This window comes from Vespa mandarinia, chromosome 4 (genome assembly GCF_050613455.1).
Source record: "Vespa mandarinia isolate Hongniang chromosome 4, ASM5061345v1, whole genome shotgun sequence".
NCBI lineage: Eukaryota > Metazoa > Arthropoda > Insecta > Hymenoptera > Vespidae > Vespa > Vespa mandarinia.
The window spans coordinates 3,157,501-3,180,000 of record NC_140813.1 but is presented as its reverse complement, the minus strand read 5'-3'; the positions used below and the strand labels follow the sequence as shown (position 1 = coordinate 3,180,000).

The 22,500-nt window shown below is 27.5% G+C and overlaps 4 protein-coding genes, 1 long non-coding RNA gene and 2 other non-coding genes across 9 annotated transcripts in view; 4 read left to right on the top strand and 3 right to left on the bottom strand.

Annotated features, from left to right (window-relative positions):
• Nucleotides 1-8,071, bottom strand: part of LOC118445793 (uncharacterized) — a 9,806-nt gene extending 1,735 nt beyond the window's left edge. The window contains exons 1-13 of one of the 2 annotated variants that reach the window (XM_085656832.1): nt 7,686-8,071; nt 6,756-6,843; nt 6,429-6,601; nt 6,051-6,299; nt 5,930-5,954; nt 4,617-4,881; nt 3,338-3,378; nt 2,947-3,215; nt 2,701-2,863; nt 2,309-2,556; nt 1,538-2,040; nt 1,221-1,394; nt 859-1,001 (exon numbers count right to left, since the gene is read on the bottom strand). In XM_085656832.1, coding sequence (XP_085512958.1) covers nt 859-1,001; nt 1,221-1,394; nt 1,538-2,040; nt 2,309-2,556; nt 2,701-2,863; nt 2,947-3,215; nt 3,338-3,378; nt 4,617-4,881; nt 5,930-5,954; nt 6,051-6,299; nt 6,429-6,601; nt 6,756-6,843; nt 7,686-7,808 — 2,464 coding nt within the window. In that variant the 5' untranslated portion in view covers nt 7,809-8,071. The remainder of the gene's footprint in view (nt 1-858; nt 1,002-1,220; nt 1,395-1,537; nt 2,041-2,308; nt 2,557-2,700; nt 2,864-2,946; nt 3,216-3,337; nt 3,379-4,616; nt 4,882-5,929; nt 5,955-6,050; nt 6,300-6,428; nt 6,602-6,755; nt 6,844-7,685) is intronic. The other variant, XM_035875706.2, reaches the window with a different exon arrangement.
• Nucleotides 8,072-8,562: 491 nt separating this feature from the next.
• Tektin-C (Tektin C) lies at nt 8,563-10,463 on the bottom strand. The gene is made up of 6 exons (XM_035875673.2): nt 10,237-10,463; nt 9,862-10,152; nt 9,471-9,743; nt 9,131-9,353; nt 8,802-9,020; nt 8,563-8,730 (listed from the first exon to the last, which is right to left on the bottom strand). Exons 1-6 carry the CDS (start codon nt 10,335-10,337, stop codon nt 8,593-8,595), a joined length of 1,245 nt encoding a protein of 414 aa, XP_035731566.2. The 5' UTR covers nt 10,338-10,463; the 3' UTR covers nt 8,563-8,592.
• LOC146873041 (uncharacterized) lies at nt 8,593-9,614 on the top strand. The gene is made up of 2 exons (XR_014982056.1): nt 8,593-8,839; nt 9,437-9,614. It is a non-coding gene; the product is annotated as an uncharacterized LOC146873041 (long non-coding RNA).
• A 596-nt stretch (nt 10,464-11,059) lies between the features above and the next one.
• Nucleotides 11,060-16,745, top strand: Bre1 (E3 ubiquitin-protein ligase Bre1). 2 transcript variants are annotated; one of them, XM_035875861.2, is made up of 16 exons: nt 11,060-11,266; nt 11,379-11,554; nt 12,012-12,198; nt 12,268-12,456; nt 12,528-12,649; nt 12,735-12,971; nt 13,043-13,168; nt 13,275-13,448; nt 13,545-13,802; nt 13,897-14,028; nt 14,140-14,411; nt 14,495-14,648; nt 14,878-14,991; nt 15,223-15,607; nt 15,700-15,794; nt 15,938-16,745. In XM_035875861.2, the coding sequence occupies exons 2-16, from the start codon at nt 11,405-11,407 to the stop codon at nt 16,217-16,219; spliced, it is 2,877 nt and encodes a 958-aa protein (XP_035731754.1). In that variant the 5' UTR covers nt 11,060-11,266; nt 11,379-11,404; the 3' UTR covers nt 16,220-16,745. The 2 variants fall into 2 exon arrangements, with proteins under 2 accessions (XP_035731754.1, XP_035731753.1); XM_035875860.2 differs by having other exon boundaries at nt 15,205-15,607.
• A 2,125-nt stretch (nt 16,746-18,870) lies between these two features.
• LOC118445939 (cholesterol transporter ABCA5) overlaps nt 18,871-22,500 on the top strand; it is a 31,712-nt gene continuing 28,082 nt past the window's right edge. The window contains exon 1 of the mRNA XM_035876058.2: nt 18,871-18,989. The gene's annotated coding sequence lies outside the window, so the exon portion shown is untranslated. The remainder of the gene's footprint in view (nt 18,990-22,500) is intronic.
• Nucleotides 19,479-19,551, top strand: TRNAR-UCG (transfer RNA arginine (anticodon UCG)). The gene has a single exon. It is a non-coding gene; the product is annotated as a tRNA-Arg (tRNA).
• TRNAY-GUA (transfer RNA tyrosine (anticodon GUA)) lies at nt 20,057-20,151 on the bottom strand. Its single transcript has 2 exons — nt 20,115-20,151; nt 20,057-20,092 (listed from the first exon to the last, which is right to left on the bottom strand). It is a non-coding gene; the product is annotated as a tRNA-Tyr (tRNA).

Genomic DNA, 22,500 nt, shown 5'->3' with positions numbered 1-22,500 from the left:
AAAGTTGAATGGTAAAAGATAACAAAAAGATAACATCTTTCTAGAGAAAAAAAAGAAACAAAAAAAAAGGAAGAAGGAAAAAATAATAAAAGATTAAAAAAAAAACCAGTCTTATTCTATTGAATATTGCATTTTCCAAATATGATTGGTATAGTTTCTCCAAAATCATTGAATAATAATAATAGTAGTAATAATAATAATAATAATAATAATAATAATAATAATAATAATAATAATAATAATAATAATAATAATAATAATAATAATAATAGTAATAATAATAATAATAATAATGTATTTTCAATATAAGATTTTAAATTTTTTATATGAATTTATATAAATCACAAAAGTGTCAAAATATTATAATATTTGTTGAAATAATCCTACATGCGCACACACATACGCGAGTGTGTGTGTGTTACGTATGTGTATATACATACATACATACACACACACACACACACAAACATATATATATGTATATATATATGTATGTATCAAAATCATGTGATCATTAATGAAAAAAGAAAACTGTGATTAGATTATGTATTACGATTTACGCATATCTTTTATATAAATATTAAAAAAATAATAAACACTATCCATCCCAAAAATTTGTGCATGCTACTTAAACGAAAAAAAAATAACTTATTATATAAATCATAAGAAATTATTAACACTGTCGATAAAATAAAAAGAACAAGGAAAAAGGAGAGAGAGAGAGAGAGAGAGAGAGAGAAAAAAAAAACCATATTATAGAGGATCATTGAAATATGATTCTATACAAGTTTAGTATATGCGCGACGTGTGCAGCATATTAAAGACATTTTTCGAGTATATACTCTTTATAATACTTACGGGGTGCACTCGAGCTCGGTGGTTTGAAGCTTTCACTATAACGCGTATGACTATCCCTAGAATTTCTATGCGACTCTGGTTCAGATCGTCGTACCTCACGTTCTCGAGTATATGTTGTAGTACTAGGTCGTTCGTATCTAACACTATTTAAAGAAAATTAATTATAGATCAGATATGTATGTTCAATATATATATATACACACACACAAAATGTATATATATATATAATATATATATATATATATATATATATATATATATATATATAATGTATCACTTTACTGATACGTGATAAACGATATATAACATTAATACCGTACATTCGTTTATAATAATCAATCAATCGAATAAGTTGAAATTACCTTTCTTTAACTTGTCGTGGATCAATAGACGAGGATGTTGCAGAAAGAGATTCACGACGTACAATTACTTCTCTTCCACGTGATACGTCGGAAAATGTTTCCGGACGACTACTTCTTGATGTAAATTCGCTACTACGTTTGAATTCTTTCTTCAATCCCATGTCTTGCGTAGATCTATGACACGACACACAACAGTTTTTATTATATAAAAAGTAATTCGTTTATTTTTTTTTTTTTTTCTTTTTTTTTTTATCACACCTCTCCAAAGTATCTCACAATATGATATAAAAGATCATCAATCGAATTTAATTAATTACCTGCTAGATTCGTAACGCGTAGGTGGTGATGGATCTAATCGTCTATCCGAAACGCGATCTATGATCTCAGTTCGTCTATCACTCACACGATCTGGACTATGTCTTCTACTATGTTCCGTAGTCATACGTTTCCTTTCTGGTTCTACGTATAAATCTCTAGGATCCCTTCTATCACTAGATGATCTCTTGATCGAGGGAGGAGGAGGAGCACGTCTACTTTCCTCCAAACGCATTTGTTGTCTCTTTAATTCCAATCTCTCGCGTTCCAATTTCTCCCTTTCCAATTTCTGACGTTCCCGTTCCAAACGAAGTAATTCTGCCTTTTCTTGTTCTATCCTTTCTCTCTCTCTTCTCAATTTCTCACGTTCCCTTTCCAATCTAGCTGCTTCCTCTCTCTGTCTACGTTCAATTTCCCGTTGTCTTTCCATATCCTCACGTCGTCTTCTTTCCTCCTCTCGTAACATTCTTTCACGTTCACGTAATCTCTGTCTCTCACGTTCCTCCTGTAATATCATAAATTGTCGTCGTATCTATATTCATCTTATCATCTTACAATTTTTAAAACAATATATTGTTCTAATATATTAAGAAAAAAAAAAAAAAATAATAATAATACAATCAAATAAAATAATAAAAAAATCAGAAGAGAAAAAATGATCACATACATCTTCAAAGAAAAAAGAAAAAAGAGAGAGAATAAAAAAAAAATATGGTTGACATGAATAATTTTGAATGAACAGTAAAATTTTATCTCAAATATATTTTACCAACCCTTATTTTAGCAAAAGTAAGCACATCATCTCGCCTACGGCGTTCTCGACTACGCGAACGACTGTACGAACGATGATGATCCCACGAACGAATTCGTTTATCTTCACGTCGGCCTCTTTCACTTTCTGGTTTCTTGCTGGTAGATTTTGTTGATCGAGAATCAGATTCCTTGGATATCTCTTCCTTTTTATCCACTGGTTCAGTTTTCTTAACATCGATATTTTCATTTTTTTCATCGTTCTTTTTTGCTGTATATAATCCCATAAGAATGTTTAATTATTAAATCACAGCAAATTATAAATATTATGTACATATTACATACACATATACACATATGTATGCATATATATATAGTGTTGTATTTAATATTTAATATCGCAGAGAAAACCGACCTTGTTCAGGTCCTTTTTCTTCACCCTCCTTCTTTGCTTCCTTTTCTTTTCTTTCGTTAGTTTCATGATTATCTTTTGCCTTATCCTTTTCTTCTTTTTTCTCTGACTTTCCATTTGCCGCATCGCGTTTACGCATATGACTCTGTTGAGAATCTCCTTTGGCCTAAAGTCAAAAACATTATATCACCATTTACCTACATAATTTTAGAAATTAAAAAGTATTGAAATAATTCTATGCGTTATTACCTTCTCGACGGATATCACACGACCGTGCAATTCAGTTCGATGCAAGTGTTGTATACATTTTGCAGCATCTTCACTGGTAGACATAGTAACATAACCATAACATCTTGCACCTGGAGTTCTAGCATTGGTAACCACTTTGGCACCTATCACCTTTCCATATTTTGAAAATATCTGCTTCAAATCAGTAGCACGAGTACTCGACGATAATCCGGATACCCACAGATTCCTGCTACTTGCATTAACAGGATTGATTTGAGAAGTCTTCTTATCTGTAAATTATATTATTTTTATACACGTGATCAATTTAAAATAATAACGATTGAATAGATATTTTTGAATATAATACGTGATCAATTTAAATTTAACATTGTTCATGGAATAAAAAACATACCTTTATCTTCCCTCTTCTGACTTTTGCTGCTGGACTCCACACTGAAAATACATTATCATGTTCTGTAAAATGTCTAGACAAATATCTTATCGGGTTAAACATAAAGATTAAATAACTATCATTATATCTGAGGCTTAATAAGTACCTCTGTAACTATGTTAAGCACATAAATTTGGCTAGCAACCTTTTTTTACATATATATGTATATATATATATATGTATATATATCGTATAACAGTCTGCGTATAATTTTCTTTTTTCTTTCACCTTTTATACACCAGTATTACTTGGTTTACTTAAGTACAGCATGCATTTTCACTGTTATTATCCATATATTCATCGTGTTTGTGTATGATGATCGTATATCCACATAAGAATAGTCCACGCCATTTATCCCTCCAGAGCGGAAGAAGCCCCTCCTTCATAGTTCTTCTGAGAGCACATATCTTTCTTGTCATGATGTAAACGTTTTTTATCTTTTTATTTTTTAATTTTTTTTTTAATTTTTTAATTTTATTTTATTTATTTTTTTTTTATTTTTTATTTTTATTTTTTATTATTATTATTATTTTTTTTTTTTTTAACACTTACGCGATCTAAAGTGGGTAGCAATGTCTTTGGGGTAAATCGTATGTTTTTGCTTCTCGGTACAGTAGTATTTAACTGCATTCTGCCAAGTGGAATTAATCATAATATACTAAGTGTTCTTGTTACGATGCACGATGAAACTGTAGTCTCTTTAGAAAGAAATATCTTCGTCGAACCAAATACGTAGCACTTAATGTTTCTTTTTTTTTTTCTTTAATTTTTTTTTATTCTATCTTTTTTTTATTTTACTTTTTTTTTCAATTAAAAAAAAAAAAAATTTTTTTTTCTTTTTTTTTTTCTTTTTTTTTTTTGTGTGTTTTTTTTTTGTTTTTTTTTATTATTATTATTATTATTATGAATGTCAGAATATTTAGCACTTTTAAAAGAATCGCGGTTGGTATGATTTTTTAAGTTTGCTAGCCAATTTCTCGACTTCTTAACATACTTTTCAGAGTTAAGAATTACAGCCTGAGAACAGAAGTTATATAGAATAACTTGATATTCGATTGAAAAAAGGGAAAAAGTGATCTTGCGTATAACCATGACGAAGCATTTTATCTTGGGGGATCCCATTGTCCAACAGTATTTTATCCTGATGGTACTGTATGTGGCAGAAGAACATCACTAGCAGAGAGTCGTGTAATATTTCGTTGTCGAACCACTGTGAACCACTTAGCTATGAGAGACCAACCTCTTGCTTCCATCGCCACCATCCTGCTTGTTCTTCATCCCGACGTTTGCACCAGACGTTGTCCCTTCCTTGTTGCTGGCACCAGCTTCTGCTCTACCGCTCCCTTTAGAGTCTCCCTTCTTGTTCTCTTCCATTTTCTTCTTCTCACCTCCATCTGCAGAGACAATCAAGGTAGCATAGTCACTTTCTGCCAAGCCTGATTCTTCTCCCTCCCTAACACTCCTGTTTAATGGCTCGTGCTCTCGATCAGGAACTTTCCTGAGCACTATAAGATTTCGCAGTGAATAATGATGAGGCTTGCACGGACTGCAAACTCATTCTCCAATGGCAGTATTCCACAGTGAACCTAAGCTTTTTTTTTTTTTTTTTTTTTTTTTTTTGGGGGGGTCAGAGGTAGAGACATAAAGCTACCTTCGTACCTCCGTATGTATATATATATATATACACACATATATATATATAAGATCTCGATTTGAAGCATGAATCAAGAAGAGAAACTAGAAAGGGGGAAGCAGCATTGCAGAGTACAGTAGATAGACATCAAGAAGTGCTCATTGTTTAAAATCTATTTGACTTTGTGAATATAAAGTGATTCCTGCAATATCAAATTCTTGCACAGGGGAAATGTATTCGAGCATATGTAATATCAATCCTGCTTAAAGTTGCAGTAAGTCCATGTGTGATGAATCAAAAATAGTGATTTCAATCATATGCTGATTAATATCACATTAATTGTGATATGTATATATATAAGACATTTCCAAGTTGAGATACACATAAATCTTCTTGTATCCACAATGTGTTTTGATGATCCAACGATGCTCTATGCGGCAGGCATAATTAATGTAACGGTATATCAAATTCTAGTGTTAACTAACTTAAAAACTAGCGCTTATGGAATATACGGCAGTCTTATGTAAGCCTGGCAGTAGCTGCACGTAAGTGATACGAAGTACTTTCATCCTGCTTGAAACCTTTTGAAGCACAATGCGTGCTATAGTTTGTAGAGATATCTGCTCCATCCACTTGACGAAGATCACTTCCTGTTGTACGTTGGAGTTCAGGTTGAGTAACTCGTGGACCAAGCGAAGGTTGTACAAGAGGTACAACGTGATGAAGAATACCAATGCTGCCCCAATTCTGGATTGATGTGCTGTTACACGTTGAAACTTGAACATGTTCCGTAGGTCTTGATGCCGCCGTAGATTTGAGCAATTTACTCAGGACCATGGTTAAAGTTACTACTATCTCTAATTTCTCTAACTCTGTATATACCTAATCTATAACTAAAATAAAATTAATATTTAACTTACCTTTATGTCTATCATGGGATTCTGTCTGTAAACGAGAAATATTTGATGTAAGTTCATTATTGTGAACCGTAATACTTATTAATTTTAAAATAAAATGATATAATAAATTCTAACAAACTACCTCCTCGGCAAGGAGATTCTCTTCATCTTCTCCAATAGTTAAATTAATAGAATCTTCATTGTCCATTCCATTGGCTTCCACAGCACCTGTAGTCGAAGACTGATTTGATGTAGGTGTCTTCTCAGTTTCAATTTTCTTCTCAAATGTTTGTCCACTTTCAGTTGTAATTTTATTTACAATTGTTGGTTTCGTTTCTTGTTTGACTTCTACTTCTTTTGGAGAATTATCAGAAGCATCATTTGATCCGTCCTATGATATTGAATATATTTTTAAATATGACAATATAAAAATGCGTAAATAAAATGTAACGTGTAAAGGGATAAATTGATTTCTTTTTTATTGAAATTAAATAAAAATTTAATAAAACAAGATTCTTACCTCTTTCTTAATAACAATAAGATTTTCTTCACATGAAAGTTTTGGTTTTAACTTTGTCTTTGAGTCATTAGCATCTTGCGTATCTATATTTTCTTTTTTTATTTGTTCTAGAATTTCTTCTTTTTGATTTTCAGATGATTCCAGAGTATCATCTTGATTAGGTACTCCTGTGACTATGAAGCAATTTTTTTTTTTTCAATGATACAATTTTACCAAACTATACCATATATAGACGCTTGTATTAATATTTTTATACAAGAATCATATATAAGTTTGAACGAAGAAAATTCATAATAAATTATAAAAAGGAAGTAATTATTTATATACCACTGTTTTTTCGTGGACTGGTTTTGCAGACTCCACCACAAGGCACAATGAGATATTCCTCTGGATTTTCTCCATCGTCAGATATAGCCTAGACAATATTTTATTTATAATAATCATGCTGTTTTATCTACAAAATACCATTTATTAATACTTTGTCTTTACATAACTCAAGATATTACATAATATATTTCAAATATTTCATACTTAAAATTATGCAGAATCATTATTTCTTTATAATTCATTTTTAGATAAGGAAAAAATATTATTGCACTTAGGTCAAAACATGGTAATATTATTGACATATTATGATGAAATATACTTATGTGTGTGTGTATGTATATATATATATATATATATATATATAAAACCAATTAATAATTAGTCTTTTTAAGGCTAGGCTATATAAAACATGCATATACATGCGTATACAGAACTTATATACACCACACAAAATTTTATACATAGTATATCGAAACTATATAAGATATCTACGTTTAACGAATGGTAACATATGTTAATGCGTAGAACGAAAAGAAATGTTGGTCATTAAAAATTATTTTTATCATTGAATCATGTTTCGTTCGGTATTTTTTGATAAATAAAATAAAAAAAAAAGGGGAAAAAAAAGAAAAAGGAAAAAAAAAGAAAAGAAAAGAAAAGAAAAGAAAGAAAAAATGGGAAAAAACAAAGAATCCTGAAAATAATTCAATATAATTGGCATATTTTCTACGCAAACGTTAAAATAAAAATCTCATTACGTTTCGCGTTTATGCCCAGATACACATTACGTTGTGAATAATCTGAATAGAATCAATAGGGTTAAAATGGCCGACGGCACACATGATGCTATGAAAAAAAAAAAATGTTACAAAATAGTAATAAATTTAATATTATCCGAAATAAAACCGTGATTGAAATCAATTGAAATACCTTAGAGAGACGTTCAAGAAGTGCCGCTTTATTTCCCGTTTTATCTAAACCACGTCGTTCTAATTCTGTTTTAAGATCTATAACACGAAGCTCGGTCAACTTCTTTCCTTCTACATCGGCCATTACACCGGTAGAAAAATTCTTCTTTCTTTCGTTAAAGTATATAGAACAATCGGTATACGTAAAGGTACGTAACGATCAAATGATTTTCATATGATCGTATTACAATATTTTATCGTAATTAATAAAATGTGACTTCTTCTTCTTCTTCTTTTTTTTTTTTTTCTTAACAAAAAAAAAATTATACGACTATACACTACGCAACGATTGTAACGCACTTAGTTCACAAACATCCATCGTAATGGCCAACATCCCTACTAAAGGGGGAAGCAGCCGGAAGTCGTTCCATAAAATAAGTGTTACCAACTGTAACAGTTCGAGTAAAAAGTCACTATCGATCAATTCTACTTATCGAGAGTTTTAGCATTATCGAGAATATTTCAATCGTCGAGATATTTAACACGTGACTTTTTTCTTTTTTTTTTAATTTGTTCTTTTTCTTTCTTTTTTTAAATCACGTAAATATATTTAACAAATAATACGTATTTGAAATTATAACATTTAAATATTTTTTGAGAATAGTAATATTTTTTTAATGTGTACAATTCAATTGTAATGATCAATGTATTTTATTTTTTCTTTCAAAGTAATAATAAGACTGTTTACCTTTTATTATTTATTTTTTTTTTTATAAATCACGTATACATATAAAGATTATAGAAAAACAAAAGTAATTTTTAAACATGATGACAATATAATAGACTATTCTATAATATATTTAAAAATAAGGACAAATTGGATAAATATTTTTTTTTTTTTTTTTTTTTTTTTTCTATATTTTTGCCTTTTAAAATGCATGAAAACTCATACTTTGACGTAATGTCATACAATCAACTTCGTCGATTTTCAATGTATTTGCTTTAATATTAATATCTTCCTCAAGTTGGATTTGCGTTTTTAATAAATAACGCAATGATGCTTGTGCCTATAAATATATTTTAACAATTAGAAATAACTTAATTTGATTTAATGAATATTAAATGTTAATTGTCAAACCTCGCAGAGCGTTTGCTGTAATTCCTTGACAATTTCACGTAAGTTATGAACTTCTTTGACAAGATACGTCTCTACGAGATCTCTAGTAAGCTCTAAACCAGGTCGTTGACAACGATTACCTAATCTTGTATGAGCTAAAGCCATATAGCCTTCTTTCTCAGCAATTGATTTTTCTATTTGCGTTATATTACGTGTCATTTCACTTGCCTGTCTCATTATCTAAAAATAATATGTATTTTCAATTGTACAATTTATTTTTACAATGGCATATATATTATTATTTTTTTTTTTTTTTTTTTTTTAATAGAAATATAAAGGATATAATATACCTCTGAATGTTGTACTTCTAATTTAGTTTTTACTTCTTTTGTTTCTTCTATACGTTTTCTAAATGCTTCATCCGTTGCATTTTTTTGACTATTTAAATCATCGATTGTCTGTTTTATTATTGTATCAATATAAACGCGCATAGGTCTTGCGCTATTTATCTCTTTACTGGCAGCTATAATATTATTATTTGTTTGCATTTCCCATTCATTCAATGTTATGACCCTACATATAGTACATATATTTATCAATATCATCCATAAATCATTCTAAGGTAAGGCATAATAGAAAATAATTTTTTTTTTCAGATAATATTTTATACAACAAAATTATATTCCTTACGATGGATCAAGACGAGAAGTTCCATGATAAAGGCTCAAATTCAAACTGGTTTCCTTTAGTGTTAAATTATGTTTGTCAATGCGTAAATTATTTTCCTTATCTTCAAGATCATGATCCATGTAATAAAGAGTAGCCTTTAATCTACGAATTTGTTCTTGAGTTTGTTCCAGAATACGTGTTAACAAAATCTCTGCACCTTTAATCACATCACACTCTTTCAATAATTCTACTTCGACCTGATCATGGACTAAATCTATACCTAATCTGTGTTCTCTGTGAACATATAATATCTTATAGTAAAATATATGATCTTGAAAAAAAAAAAAAAAAAAAAAAAAAAGAAAAAAAAGAAAAAGAAATAACATGAGATAAATTTGTTCAAATTTTTTACCTTGCAATAATGCACTTTTCAGAAATAACAAGAGCATTTCTTTTTACAGAAGAAAGTGCATCCATAATACGTTCTTTATATATAGAAAGAGCATCAATCTCAAGAAGTACTTCCTTTCTTATTCTTAATAATTCTTTTTTACGAAAATCAATATCCTCTATTTTTTCTTTAAGCCGATGATCTGTTTCCTCTTTATTACTTTTAGCTGTTTCGGCAGTTAATTCGCAAACTCTTTGCGATTCTGATAAAAGGCTATCAGCTAATTCTTGTTGTGCTATAGAGCATCGATATCTAATTTTAAAGGAGAACAATGTCTATTATTGAAAGAAAGAAATAAGCTCGAACAAAGTGTTACAATAAATCTATATTAAATACCTGAAACAATTATTTAGATGCCATTCATTTAATGTAAATCTCGAAGGTGGTGGTGGAACGACAATTGAAGCTTGATCATTATGAGATTTAATTTTTGCCATAATGTCTTAGATTTTAAACAGTACAAACGACGTTAAGTCAAATACATGCGATGAAAAGTTTGATCTATATACATTTTTTAGCATTCTAATTTTATCGTGTCTCGGTTTCTAAGGAAACTCGATATTAACAGATACATAGCTATAAAAAATTTTTAAGATGGTAAACAGCTTTAATGAAAATCTTTTAATCATACAGAAACATAATATAAGGAATAAATAATATATTCAAAAATTTATTAACTAATTAATTAATTTTATCGTACACATATATTATTGATTATAATTTAATAACAGATAAAAATTGTTAGGTTAGAAAGATTCAAATATTCAAAAGTATATTTGAATTTTCCCGGGTAAATTCAAGTGAATTTAAATCATAAATTAAAAATGAAGTATATGCATCAAAATAAAAGGAAAAACTATTTATCAATCGATATATTTTAAAATGATCGTTAATATAGAATGTTATTTGTAATTAATCGATATTATAATAACGAATATAGATGAATTTTTGTAATATATTAATTTATTAGAATGGTACGTTAAATACGAATCTCATGATACGTAGAACCAACAATGTCATTAAAGCAACAAATCAAATTGTTTCTTACTATATATCAAGGAACTACATGTATCCTTGTTTTCAATTGGTCTATTTCTATCTGTAGATGACGTTATGAACGTCTTCACAAAACGTCAGTACTTTTCATTTTTTTATTAGCCATGCACGAAACGCTGTGCTACAATGGCGGCTTCCGTTATAAGCGCTTACTTTCTATCCACGAAGGATCCTTCTTAATAAAATGTAAAGAACTGTCGAAATAATAACGCTTCGACAGATTTCTGTTTTCTTAAAATGACAATATAGGATAAGAGCATATAAATAGTTTTTAAAAGAGATTCTTGGAAGAATTTATATCTGTTTTAAGGTACTTTTCGTCCCAATCAATAACAAACATTGTATTATTAGTGATACCGATATAATATATATAATTATTGAGCACATATATTTAAACAATTTTTTGCTTTTATTTATTACAGAGCAATCATTATAACATTATTCAAAAATGTCGAAACGACCAGCAGATGGTGGAGATTCAGGCTCACAGCCACCCATTAAGAAGGTTCAATTTGAACCTATTCTTATTGGGCCAATTTCGACTCTTGAGGAAATGGATATGAAGGTTCTTCAGTTTCAAAATAAAAAATTGGCACAGGTATAAATATCTGTTTGCTGATTGAATACGGCAGCTTTTATTTATTTTTTTTTTTTATATACTCAAGGAATTTTCATGAAAGATGCATTATAGGTTATATTTGCAATTAATTATAAATGATATCAATAGATTTTAATTCATGTAAGATCTAAGCATATACAATGAAATAGTTACATATGGAGGTTTTTTCCTTTTTTATATACTCAAGGAATTTTCATGAAAGATGCATTATTGGTTATATTTGCAATTAATTATAAATGGTATCAATAGATTTTAATTCATTTAAGATCTAAGCATATACAATGAAATAGTTACATATGGAGGTTTTTTCCTTTTTTTTTTAATAGTTTCCATTTAATTATTTATTTTATCTACTAATTTTAAATAATGATTTATTGTATTTATTTTTATTCGATAATTTTTTATGTTACATATATGCTTATATCTTGTTAATTAGAGGTTAGAGCAACGGCATCGAATGGAAGCTGAATTAAGACAACGTATAGAACAATTGGAAAAACGACAAATGCAAGATGATGCAGTACTTAATGTTGTCAATCGTTATTGGAATCAACTTAATGAAGATATACGTGTATTACTTCAAAGATTTGACGCAGAGACTGCTGATGAATCGGAAAATAAAAGTAAAATATATCTTTCTATTGAGTTTAATTAATTTAAGAAGACGTATGATTATATGATATATTTTATAGATGAAAGTGAAGCCACTACTTCTTTTCTTATGCAATTATCTTCCTGGGATAAGGAAGAATTAGATGACAAATTAGCAAATCGTGTTCAAGTATCTAAACGTGCTGTTTCCAAAGTTGTTCAGGCATTTGATCGTTTATCTCAAAGAAATGAAAAGATTACACTTGCACTTAAAGGCGAGTTTGATGGAGGTAATATCTTTCTATATTATATATTGTTAATTAAAGTGTAAGAATTATTATAATAAGTAATAGTATTATAGAGGAAGCACCAAATATTGACGAAGTTGTACGCAGAGCTAATGCTGAAATACAAATGGAAAATAGGAATCTACAAGCTATTAATATTCAACTTCATGAAAAATATCATACAATTTCACTTAAAGTAATTAATAAAAATCTTAATAATTCAGTTCTAATACATTTTAATTTTTCTTCAAAATATGTAATATTTAATTAATTAATAATAGATGTCAGAATTGCAAGACACTATAACAGGTAAAGATACTTTAGCAGCAGAATTGAGAAATCAAGTTGATGATCTGCAATATGAATTAAATAAAGTACGTGCGAGAAACGATAAACTTGAGCATCATCTTGGAGAGGCTATTGAAAAATTAAAAGCATTTCAGCAAATTCATGGGACAGATGAAAAAGGTAGCAATAAGCCAAACACTCTTGTTGCTTCCAGTGTTTCACAAACAAAAGTAAGCAAATATTCTGGATATTCTGTTTTGCGACTATTGTTTGTTGTTATTCAATATTTTAATTTTTTTAGCTTGAAGATTTACAAAGAGAACTCGAAGAAACACGTGAATTAGCAAACAATAGGTTACAAGAATTAGATAAATTGCATCAACAACATCGTGATGCTTTGAAAGAAGTAGAAAAATTGAAGATGGATGTAAATATTTTTATTTTTAATTCTCTCGTTTATAATTTTACTTATTTATTTTTTATGAATTATTATTGATTTATTTATTTTTTTTTTTTTTTTCTTTTCCCGGTAGATACGACAACTGCCAGAATCAGTAATTGTAGAAACCACAGAATATAAATGTTTACAGTCACAATTTTCTGTATTATACAATGAATCCATGCAATTAAAAACTCAATTGGATGATGCTCGTCAACAATTACAATCTAGTAAAAATGCTCATCTACGACATATCGAAATGATGGAGGTAAAGTAATTTATTTTTAATAACATATTTCTTTCTTTAAGGTGTTATTAATTGTTGTTAATTGTTGTTAATATATAATGTAACTTCTTCGTGTAGAGCGAAGAATTAATGGCTCAAAAGAAATTACGTGGAGAATGTATTCAATTAGAGGATGTTTTAGCTCAATTAAGAAAAGAATATGAAATGCTTCGCATTGAATTTGAACAGAATTTAGCAGCAAATGAACAAACGGGTCCTATTAATAGAGAAATGAGACATTTAATAACTTCACTTCAAAATCATAATCAACAATTAAAAGGTGAAGTACATCGTTATAAACGTAAATACAAAGAAGCTTCTACCGAAATATCAAGGGTATGGATGATGTAATATCGTAACAATAAATCATTATTTTTAAACTCTCATATATTTTTACATAGATACAGAATTAATTTTCACGTGTTTTTAGTTTAAAAAAGAAGTCGAAGAATTAACGACGAAGCTTGGCCAACAAACTTTACAAGAAAATAAAGAAGGTAGTAATTCGGATGGCAGTGGAAAAGAGGAAGACGCATCTAATTCGCTTCCTGCTTCAACACAGGTGAAAAAAACAAAAAAAAAAAAAAAAAAAAAAAGATAAATAACATACATTTGTCTTGTCATACAATTGTAATTGATTTTTTATGTTGTGTTACTGAAAAAATTTTCTTAGATAAAAGAAGAAAGTGGAGTGACTATAAAACGAGAATCTGGCGTCGATGAGGAAGTTGAAACTATTGAAGTAGGAGAAGGAGATGGTAGTAAAGGTACGCCAGATTCTGTTACATTGACATCACCTACATTGAAAAAAGAGAAAGATATTAAACGGGAAAAAGATATAAAAAAGGAATCTATTAAAACTGAACATCGCGATCCTGTACATCGTACCAAAGATACAAAAGTTGCCGAATCTGAACTTGTCAGAGATTTGAAAGCACAACTTAAGTATGACAATATATTATTATATTATTTAGACGTTATTTTGAGTTGATTAATATTAATTATAATGTTTTAATGATGGATTTTAGAAAAGCCGTTAATGAAATGAAGGAAATGAAACTTTTGTTAGATATGTATAAAGGAGTTGGAAAAGAGCAACGAGATAAAGTTCAATTAATGGCTGCTGAGCGTAAAACACGAGCAGAATTAGAAGAATTGCGACAGCAGATTAAAAAAATTCAGGTATGCACTTATTGTGATTGCATATTAATATGTATTTAACATATACACAATTCATATACAGGTGTTAACAATATGGGCATATAACTGTCTTAATAAAAAAAAAAAAATAAAAAAAATAAAAAATAAAAAAAATAAAAAAATAAAAAATAACATAAAAAAATAAAAATAAAAAAATAACTATCTTATGTGATAGTTGCTCAAATTAAACATGTTACTTTTCGTATGTTAGGAAAGTAAACGTGAAGAAAGAAAGAAGTTAGCAGATGAAGATGCGCAAATAAAAATAAAGAAATTGGAAGAGCAGGCATATACCTTACAAAGACAAGTTGCTTCTCAGAAACAGGTAGATCACACACACTATTCTGTTTGCTTTTAGCTTTTATTTTTTTTTTTTTTTTTTTTTTTTGTTTACAAATTACTATTGTTAATTTCTTTTTTTTTTTGTTTTTTTCTTTTTTTTTTTATTTTTAAACTACGATGCCAAACTTTACATGCATATTGGTAACATAAACTCTATTATTGTTATGTATATGAACGGTGGCATAACACTAAATAGAATTGTGTCTGGATGCAGGAGGAAGAAGCTCTTTTAAACGAAATGGAAGTAACAGGTCAAGCTTTTGAAGATATGCAAGAACAAAATTCAAGGTTAATACAACAGTTACGTGAAAAAGATGACGCTAATTTTAAACTTATGACAGAAAGAATAAAAAGCAATCAATTGCACAAATTAGCAAGGGAAGAAAAAGATGTATTAAAGGAACAAGTATCTACTTTAACTACACAAGTAGAAGCAGCTAATGTAGTTGTTCGTAAGTTAGAAGAAAAAGAACGATTATTACAAAACTCTCTTGCCACTGTTGAAAAGGAATTAGCATTAAGACAACAAGCTATGGAAATGCATAAACGAAAGGCTATTGAAAGTGCACAGTCTGCGGCAGATCTTAAACTTCATCTTGGTAATCTAATTGAAATATTAAAAATCATTATGAAATATAATACTTTTATGGGTATGATTATATAAATAAAATATATTATTTTAACTTTGTAGAAAAATATCATTCTCAGATGAAGGAAGCGCAGCAGGTTGTTGCTGAAAAAACGAGTTCTTTGGAAGCAGAAGCATATAAAACAAAAAGATTACAAGTAAATAGAAAATAATCGAATATTTAATACAAATAAATATATTTTCTCATTATTATTATTATTATTATTATTATTATTATTATTATTATTATTATTATTATATACGCTATTATTATTATTATATACGCTAATTTATTTTGCAGGAGGAAATAGCTCAATTACGCCGTAAAGTGGAAAGAATGAAAAAGATAGAATTGGCAGAAACATTAGACGAAGTAATGGCAGAAGAGTTACGGGAATATAAGGAAACCCTTACTTGTCCTTCGTGTAAAGTGAAACGCAAAGATGCTGTATTAACTAAATGCTTTCATGTGTTCTGCTGGGATTGCTTGCGTACGCGATATGAAACGCGACAACGGAAATGCCCAAAGTGTAATTGTGCTTTTGGAGCTAACGATTATCATCGATTATATCTTTCCACATGAAGAAAAAAGTTGTAAATCTCTCGAAATATTATTTTGTTCTGTAACTTATTCATATTTACAGATATATATATGTATATATATATGTATATATATATATATATGTATGTATATGTATATGTATATATATATACACGCATTTTTTTATATTTTTATTTATTATACTATAAATGTGGGACACAGTGCAGAAATGCGGATTGCATTTTTCTTATTGCATACATCTATACCGATGGTGATAAGTCACGTAAACAAGTATCATTTTTTTCTTTTTGTCAAACGTGATATATCATGAAAAATTGCATTTCTCCCCTATCAGCAATTATTTAACTACGCATAATCTTACCTTATCTACGAGGAAAAAAGAAATAATAAAAAGGAAAAATCACAGTTTTTCATCCATTTTGATCTCAAATTAAGGTAAGGAGTAGTAGTTGATGGAGAGATATATTTTAAAATTACTTTTTGAGGGCACAAAACAATTTAATATATGTATATGCATATATATGTATATATATATATATATATATATATATATATATGTATGCATTAAAATATATATATATATATATACACATTAAAAAGTGAAGCACGTTTGGAACATCAAAAACATTGTTCTGAAAATCTGAAGATTATATATTGTCTTGTTTTATTTCGATATTTGGTATATATACATTTATTGATATAATGATTAATTAGATTATTATAATTTATGTAAATCAAATTTTAAGATAAAGCAGCACAGACAGACATTCTTCGACAATTTAATAAGATATGTAATATAATATAAATATTAAATAATATTTACAAAATTTAACTTATCTAACAAAAACTGCTGTGTAACTACTTCAGAAAAGAAAGTGAATTATAAATCTTGTTGTTATAAAATTGAACTTGAAACATTGAAAGATTGGATTATAACGGTATCATCATGTATGAAATATTTTTGCTTAGATAGAAATTCCTTTTCTTTTTAGATATTTTAAAAATTTACATGCGTTGTATTAGATGCAACAAGTTATAGATAATTGTATAATTAATTTATTGTATAAATGTGACGAAGCGCGTAAAAATGTGAAATGAAAAATATCATTTAATATGACAAATTAATCACTTTGGATATCTTTATTTCACATCAAAGAATATTAGATTATTTTCTTTTTAGTAATGTCAATGTATTTTTTTATTTTCGTTGATAAAACTCTAGGTTATTGATGTAGTATCTCTTAACTCGATGAAAATGCTTCAATGAAAAATATTTATTTGGTATTTAAATAAGAAATCTTATCTCTTCGGGTAGAAATTAGATAAATATTGATGTTAATGTTTGATAATCATTTTTAATACTTTATATAGAACAAGATTATGAAACTTATTTGTAATAAAAAAATTAATTAGCAAGTACACAATTTTCATAGATACTTTTAACTCAATATAAAAAAAAATTTTTATTATTTAAGAATGATATATGATAGTATGACATTTTTCAAAATACATACATATATATATATATATATATATATATATATATATTTATATAGATATATAAATGTATAGATGTACATGGGAATTTCCTGTTGCTATGTGAGTTTTCTACACAAAAAGTATAAACTTGCTGAAATATAAAGATTTTATTCAATGCCTATGAAATATCTCGGTAGCAATTTTCCTCCCACACACACATTAAGTTTATTTCAATAAATAATTTTGTACAATGAAAATTTATGCGAACAAAATGTACATTTTTAAAACATATTATTGTAGAAATTGTGAAAAACAATGTGAATATGTAATTGCATATAATTATTACAAATATGATCAATATAATCATATTTAGTATATTGTATTTTTTACATACTAATTGATCCGTGTGTATATATATATATATATATATTCTCACGTTTATATATTTTATTCTGTATAGTAATATGTATATTCAGATATATATGTTGGATAGGCATTTCTTTACTTGGCAAAAAATATACAGCAAGGAATATAATAAAACATTTTCTATACAAATACAGGATTAAAAAATAATTAAAAAAATTACGAACTACTAGTTAATTATATATGGTTTCATACTATTTTATAACAATTTTTTATAGTTCTATAGATTTACGATTCTATTCATTTATACCTTATATATTTATAAAACAACTAAAATTTATTTAAATTCTTTGAAGACATCCTATATTTGTCTATATTCTTGAATTCTTTCATACGTGTGTGTCTATGTGTGTTATATACTCAGTAAGTATATAATTCAAACATATATTTATATAATTCTGTGTTATATAATTCTACAAAGTAAGATTTTATCTTAAATTAATTTTTCAATTAAATAATGTTTCATTTCTATTATATAAAAATTTTTATATTTTTGATACCTGTTATATGAAGAAACTGAATTAATCTAATTACTGAAAAAATAATAAATCATGTTTATTGCAGTTTATGTTTCTTTTCTATTTATCTATGTATGTTATGCAATTATGCTTTTTATTATAATATAGTATTCGTAAGTTTATTGAATGAATCAAATAAAACACTTAGGTTGAATTAATTTAAACGTATTAATTATTTAATCGAATAATAAAAAAGAGAAACTGAATTATATAGTACACTAGCGACATCTTGTCGGCCATTGCATGTAATACATTTGATGTCTGAAAAATGCAGTGAAACCTTTTCAAAAATTTCCGATAAGGATATTATTGTTGTTTTACCGTGTTGGATTAATTATATCGAGTGGCCATATGAGAACATTGATAATAAGGTATTTAAATAAAAAAATTATTCGACCTAATTTAACAATAATGTATAATAAATAGTTATTTAGAGATTTTTTTTTTAAAGTTGTATTTTAACGTTTTTATGCGTTCGTTTAGCCTCTTGAAAAGGTATATGCAATCTTTAGAATTTTTTATATTTTCCATATGTTACTAAAGAGAACAAAAACATTTTCATTTTTTAGTTTTATAATAATATATATATATGTATTTTTTTTTTGTCATTAAGCGAACGTAGTATCTCAGGAGAAGTTTATTTCTTTCACGTAAAATTTGCGATTTGTTAATAACGTACGATATAAGTACGATATTTCAAAGCTACTAATTTCGTTTTAATTATTTATTAATTATCCTTTTGGATTTGACAAATTTTTAAGATTTATTATTATAAATAAATATAGTTTAAAATAAAAATGAAAAAAAAATTAAACTATCATTGTTGGTTATGTATTTGATTGACGTAATATCGTTCAACTGACCGTGTGGCCTAATGGATAAGGCGTCGGACTTCGGATCCGAAGATTGCAGGTTCGAGTCCTGTCACGGTCGAAAAGAATTAATTTTTTGTTCTTTTTTATAAGTAATATATATTTCATGATAATAATCGAGATAGTACGTTTTCAGTACAAATTTTTTTTTTACTCATCCACCAAGATAAAAACGAAATGCGATCGTATAAGATAATATTAATTGTAATCATTGTTTTTATGTGCATTATTATTTAATACGACAATCAAAGTCTACTATTATTGTTAGTGTAAATTAAAAATATAGATTGAAATAGTTTAGAGCGATTTCAATTGAATGAAAAAAAAAAAAAATAAATAAATAAATAAATAAAAGAAAATTGTATAGATAAAAAATTTTCCAAAATATATGAAATAATTGTCGATAGTTAAATGAACATTAAAATCGAACTTAGAAAAATTTAGCACGTATCGTATGAAACATAATTTAATCATTAATGTATTACAATTTCATAAATATCTAATTGCAAAATTAAATTTAAAAATAATAAATAAAAGAAAAAAAAGGTACAAAAAATTAATAATTTTCCTTCGAGCCGGATTTGAACCAGCGACCTATGGATGTCTCTTTTCGAATATAACCAACTACAGTCCACCGCTCTACCAACTGAGCTATCGAAGGATTGTGGCGACTGATGAGAATTAATATATGATAAACGTTGTCTATTTGTTGATCTCTGATATTAATATATAAACAGTAAAAAAAAAAGAATTTACAAAAGTAATAATACGATATAAAGTTTTATAATTATCGAACATAACCTATAGAATATATGAGTATGAAATATAATAAGGTGGCCAAAAATTTTCTAAGTATGTTAAAATTATTTAAGTGATTTTAAAAATCAATTACTCTTTTTCGTGACATTTTTGGCTTGTGTTACTGCGATATTAAAAAAAAAAAATTAGCCTAAAATATTTCTCTAGAAAGGAACTCTTCGGAATCAAAGATGATTAATTAATTTTTATAATTATCTAAAAACTTTTGACCTACTTAAAGACTTTTAGGCCTTTCTATATATTAAGATTTATATTTCATAAGATTTTTATTGAGATACATGCATAATTCAAAGTATTGTTTAATTGTACGAACCTTAAAAAAAGAAACATCGTTAATATCTCTATAATATAAATTGCAATAAGAGATGTAAAAGATTATTTACGGTTTACAGTAAGGATCGTATAAATAATAATGCTGGTATGTAATGTAAACGTATGAATTAATAAGGTTTAATTAGGAAGAAAGAAAGAAAAATGAATGAAAAAAACACAATGTCATTAATGTTTGATCATAGAAATATTCTTGCGAATTCAACATTTGCATCGATATATGAAGTAAGTATCTTTCTTTATCGATAACATTTGAAGTGTATATATGTACATACATATATGTAAGCATCCGATGAAAAAGATAATACATGAGTATCGGTAAAGTATGTATCATAATATAAACGTATGAATAATAATCTTTATCAAAAGATTTTATTAATGATTAATTATAGAACTATCTCAAGTATTTAATATGAATACATTTATATATATATATATATTATTATATATATATTATATATATTATATATATATATACACTTTGATATACATACATACACACACAAACATACATGCATGTATATATATATGTGTGTGTACAAAACAAATATTATTATTATAACATTAAATGTTATTATTATAACATTAGATGTTTATATAAATACATATATATATATATATATATATATATATATATATATATATACATATGTCTATGAATGTATGATGAAAAAGATAACACATGAGTACATAAATAATAATAATTCTACGGATAGATCGATCGTCGATGAATCAAAAGGCATGTAACGAAATACCTGTATCTAATAGTTTCCAACGTATTTCTTATGACGCGCGTCTTTCTCATCATCGGACGATAGACACTATTCGCGAAGTAAGCGACCTCGAAACATTTCTATCGATAGACAAAGATAGAGGAGAAGTAAAGTAATAAAGGGGCGCCGTGGGGTTTAAGGAGAGACGATATCGCATGGCTTGACATTATCGTGAACGGTAAGGTCGACGTTACTATTCGAAACATTATTGGAATGAAGTTAAATTTGATATTGTTCAACCTTTATCAAGATCTTTATTCGTTAGCTTAATTTTTTACTGTTTACATTCTACGTATATATATATATACACACACACACACACAGACACAAACACACATACATATACATACATACATACTAGATTGACCAATAAGTAATGTCAAAATTTTTTAAATTTTATATTTATATAAATAAACAAGATTGGATTCATTAATTTTCTTGTAGAAATTTTTTACCGATAGATTATTTATTAGCCAAATTAATACTGTATTATTAATTATATTAATACTATTATATATTATAATATAGTATCGTTTATTTATATGTAAAATATATACTGAACATTCTGATATTATTTATTGACCAATCCAATATCTATCTATTATATACATCTATATATATATATATATATATACACACGTGTATGTACACACACATACACTTATATATATGTCAGTTAATTAACTTAGAAGAATGGTATATAAATAACGTTTCGTTCGATCTTTCCTCTTCGTGTCCTTAACACGATTGATCGATTGAATTAATAAAATTGCTCGTTAAAAAATGCTTTCTCAAAACAGTCATTCTCTTTTTCTTTTTTCTAGTCCTGATAATGTAAGTTATAAAAGTGGAATATAATAATACTATCGTACCGTATTGATATTTGATCGATCGAGATTCAATACAGGAGACACGCGAACGAACGATGATGTTGAATTGTGCACCGAAAAAAGGAGCACATCATTCACGTGGATCAGTTCTTTCGTGGATCCTCTTTTTTTCTTGTTTGTTTGTTCTTTGTTTTCTTTATTATTGCGTGCGTGTGCGCGCGCGCGCACACACACACACATCTTTTCCAAGGGAGTGTC

Excerpts from the sequence above, each read along its gene's own strand:
- Tektin-C (XM_035875673.2), bottom strand. The coding sequence starts at position 10,337 with ATGGCAAAAATTAAATCTCATAATGATCAAGCTTCAATTGTCGTTCCA. Across the intron at positions 9,021-9,130 it reads TAGAAGTACAACATTCAGAG|ATAATGAGACAGGCAAGTGA; the intron begins GTATATTATATC and ends TATTATTTTTAG. Across the intron at positions 8,731-8,801 it reads TACAGCAAACGCTCTGCGAG|GCACAAGCATCATTGCGTTA; the intron begins GTTTGACAATTA and ends ATATATTTATAG.
- Bre1 (XM_035875860.2), top strand. The coding sequence starts at position 11,405 with ATGTCGAAACGACCAGCAGATGGTGGAGATTCAGGCTCACAGCCACCC. Across the intron at positions 12,199-12,267 it reads TGATGAATCGGAAAATAAAA|ATGAAAGTGAAGCCACTACT; the intron begins GTAAAATATATC and ends TATATTTTATAG. Across the intron at positions 14,412-14,494 it reads GATTTGAAAGCACAACTTAA|AAAAGCCGTTAATGAAATGA; the intron begins GTATGACAATAT and ends GATGGATTTTAG.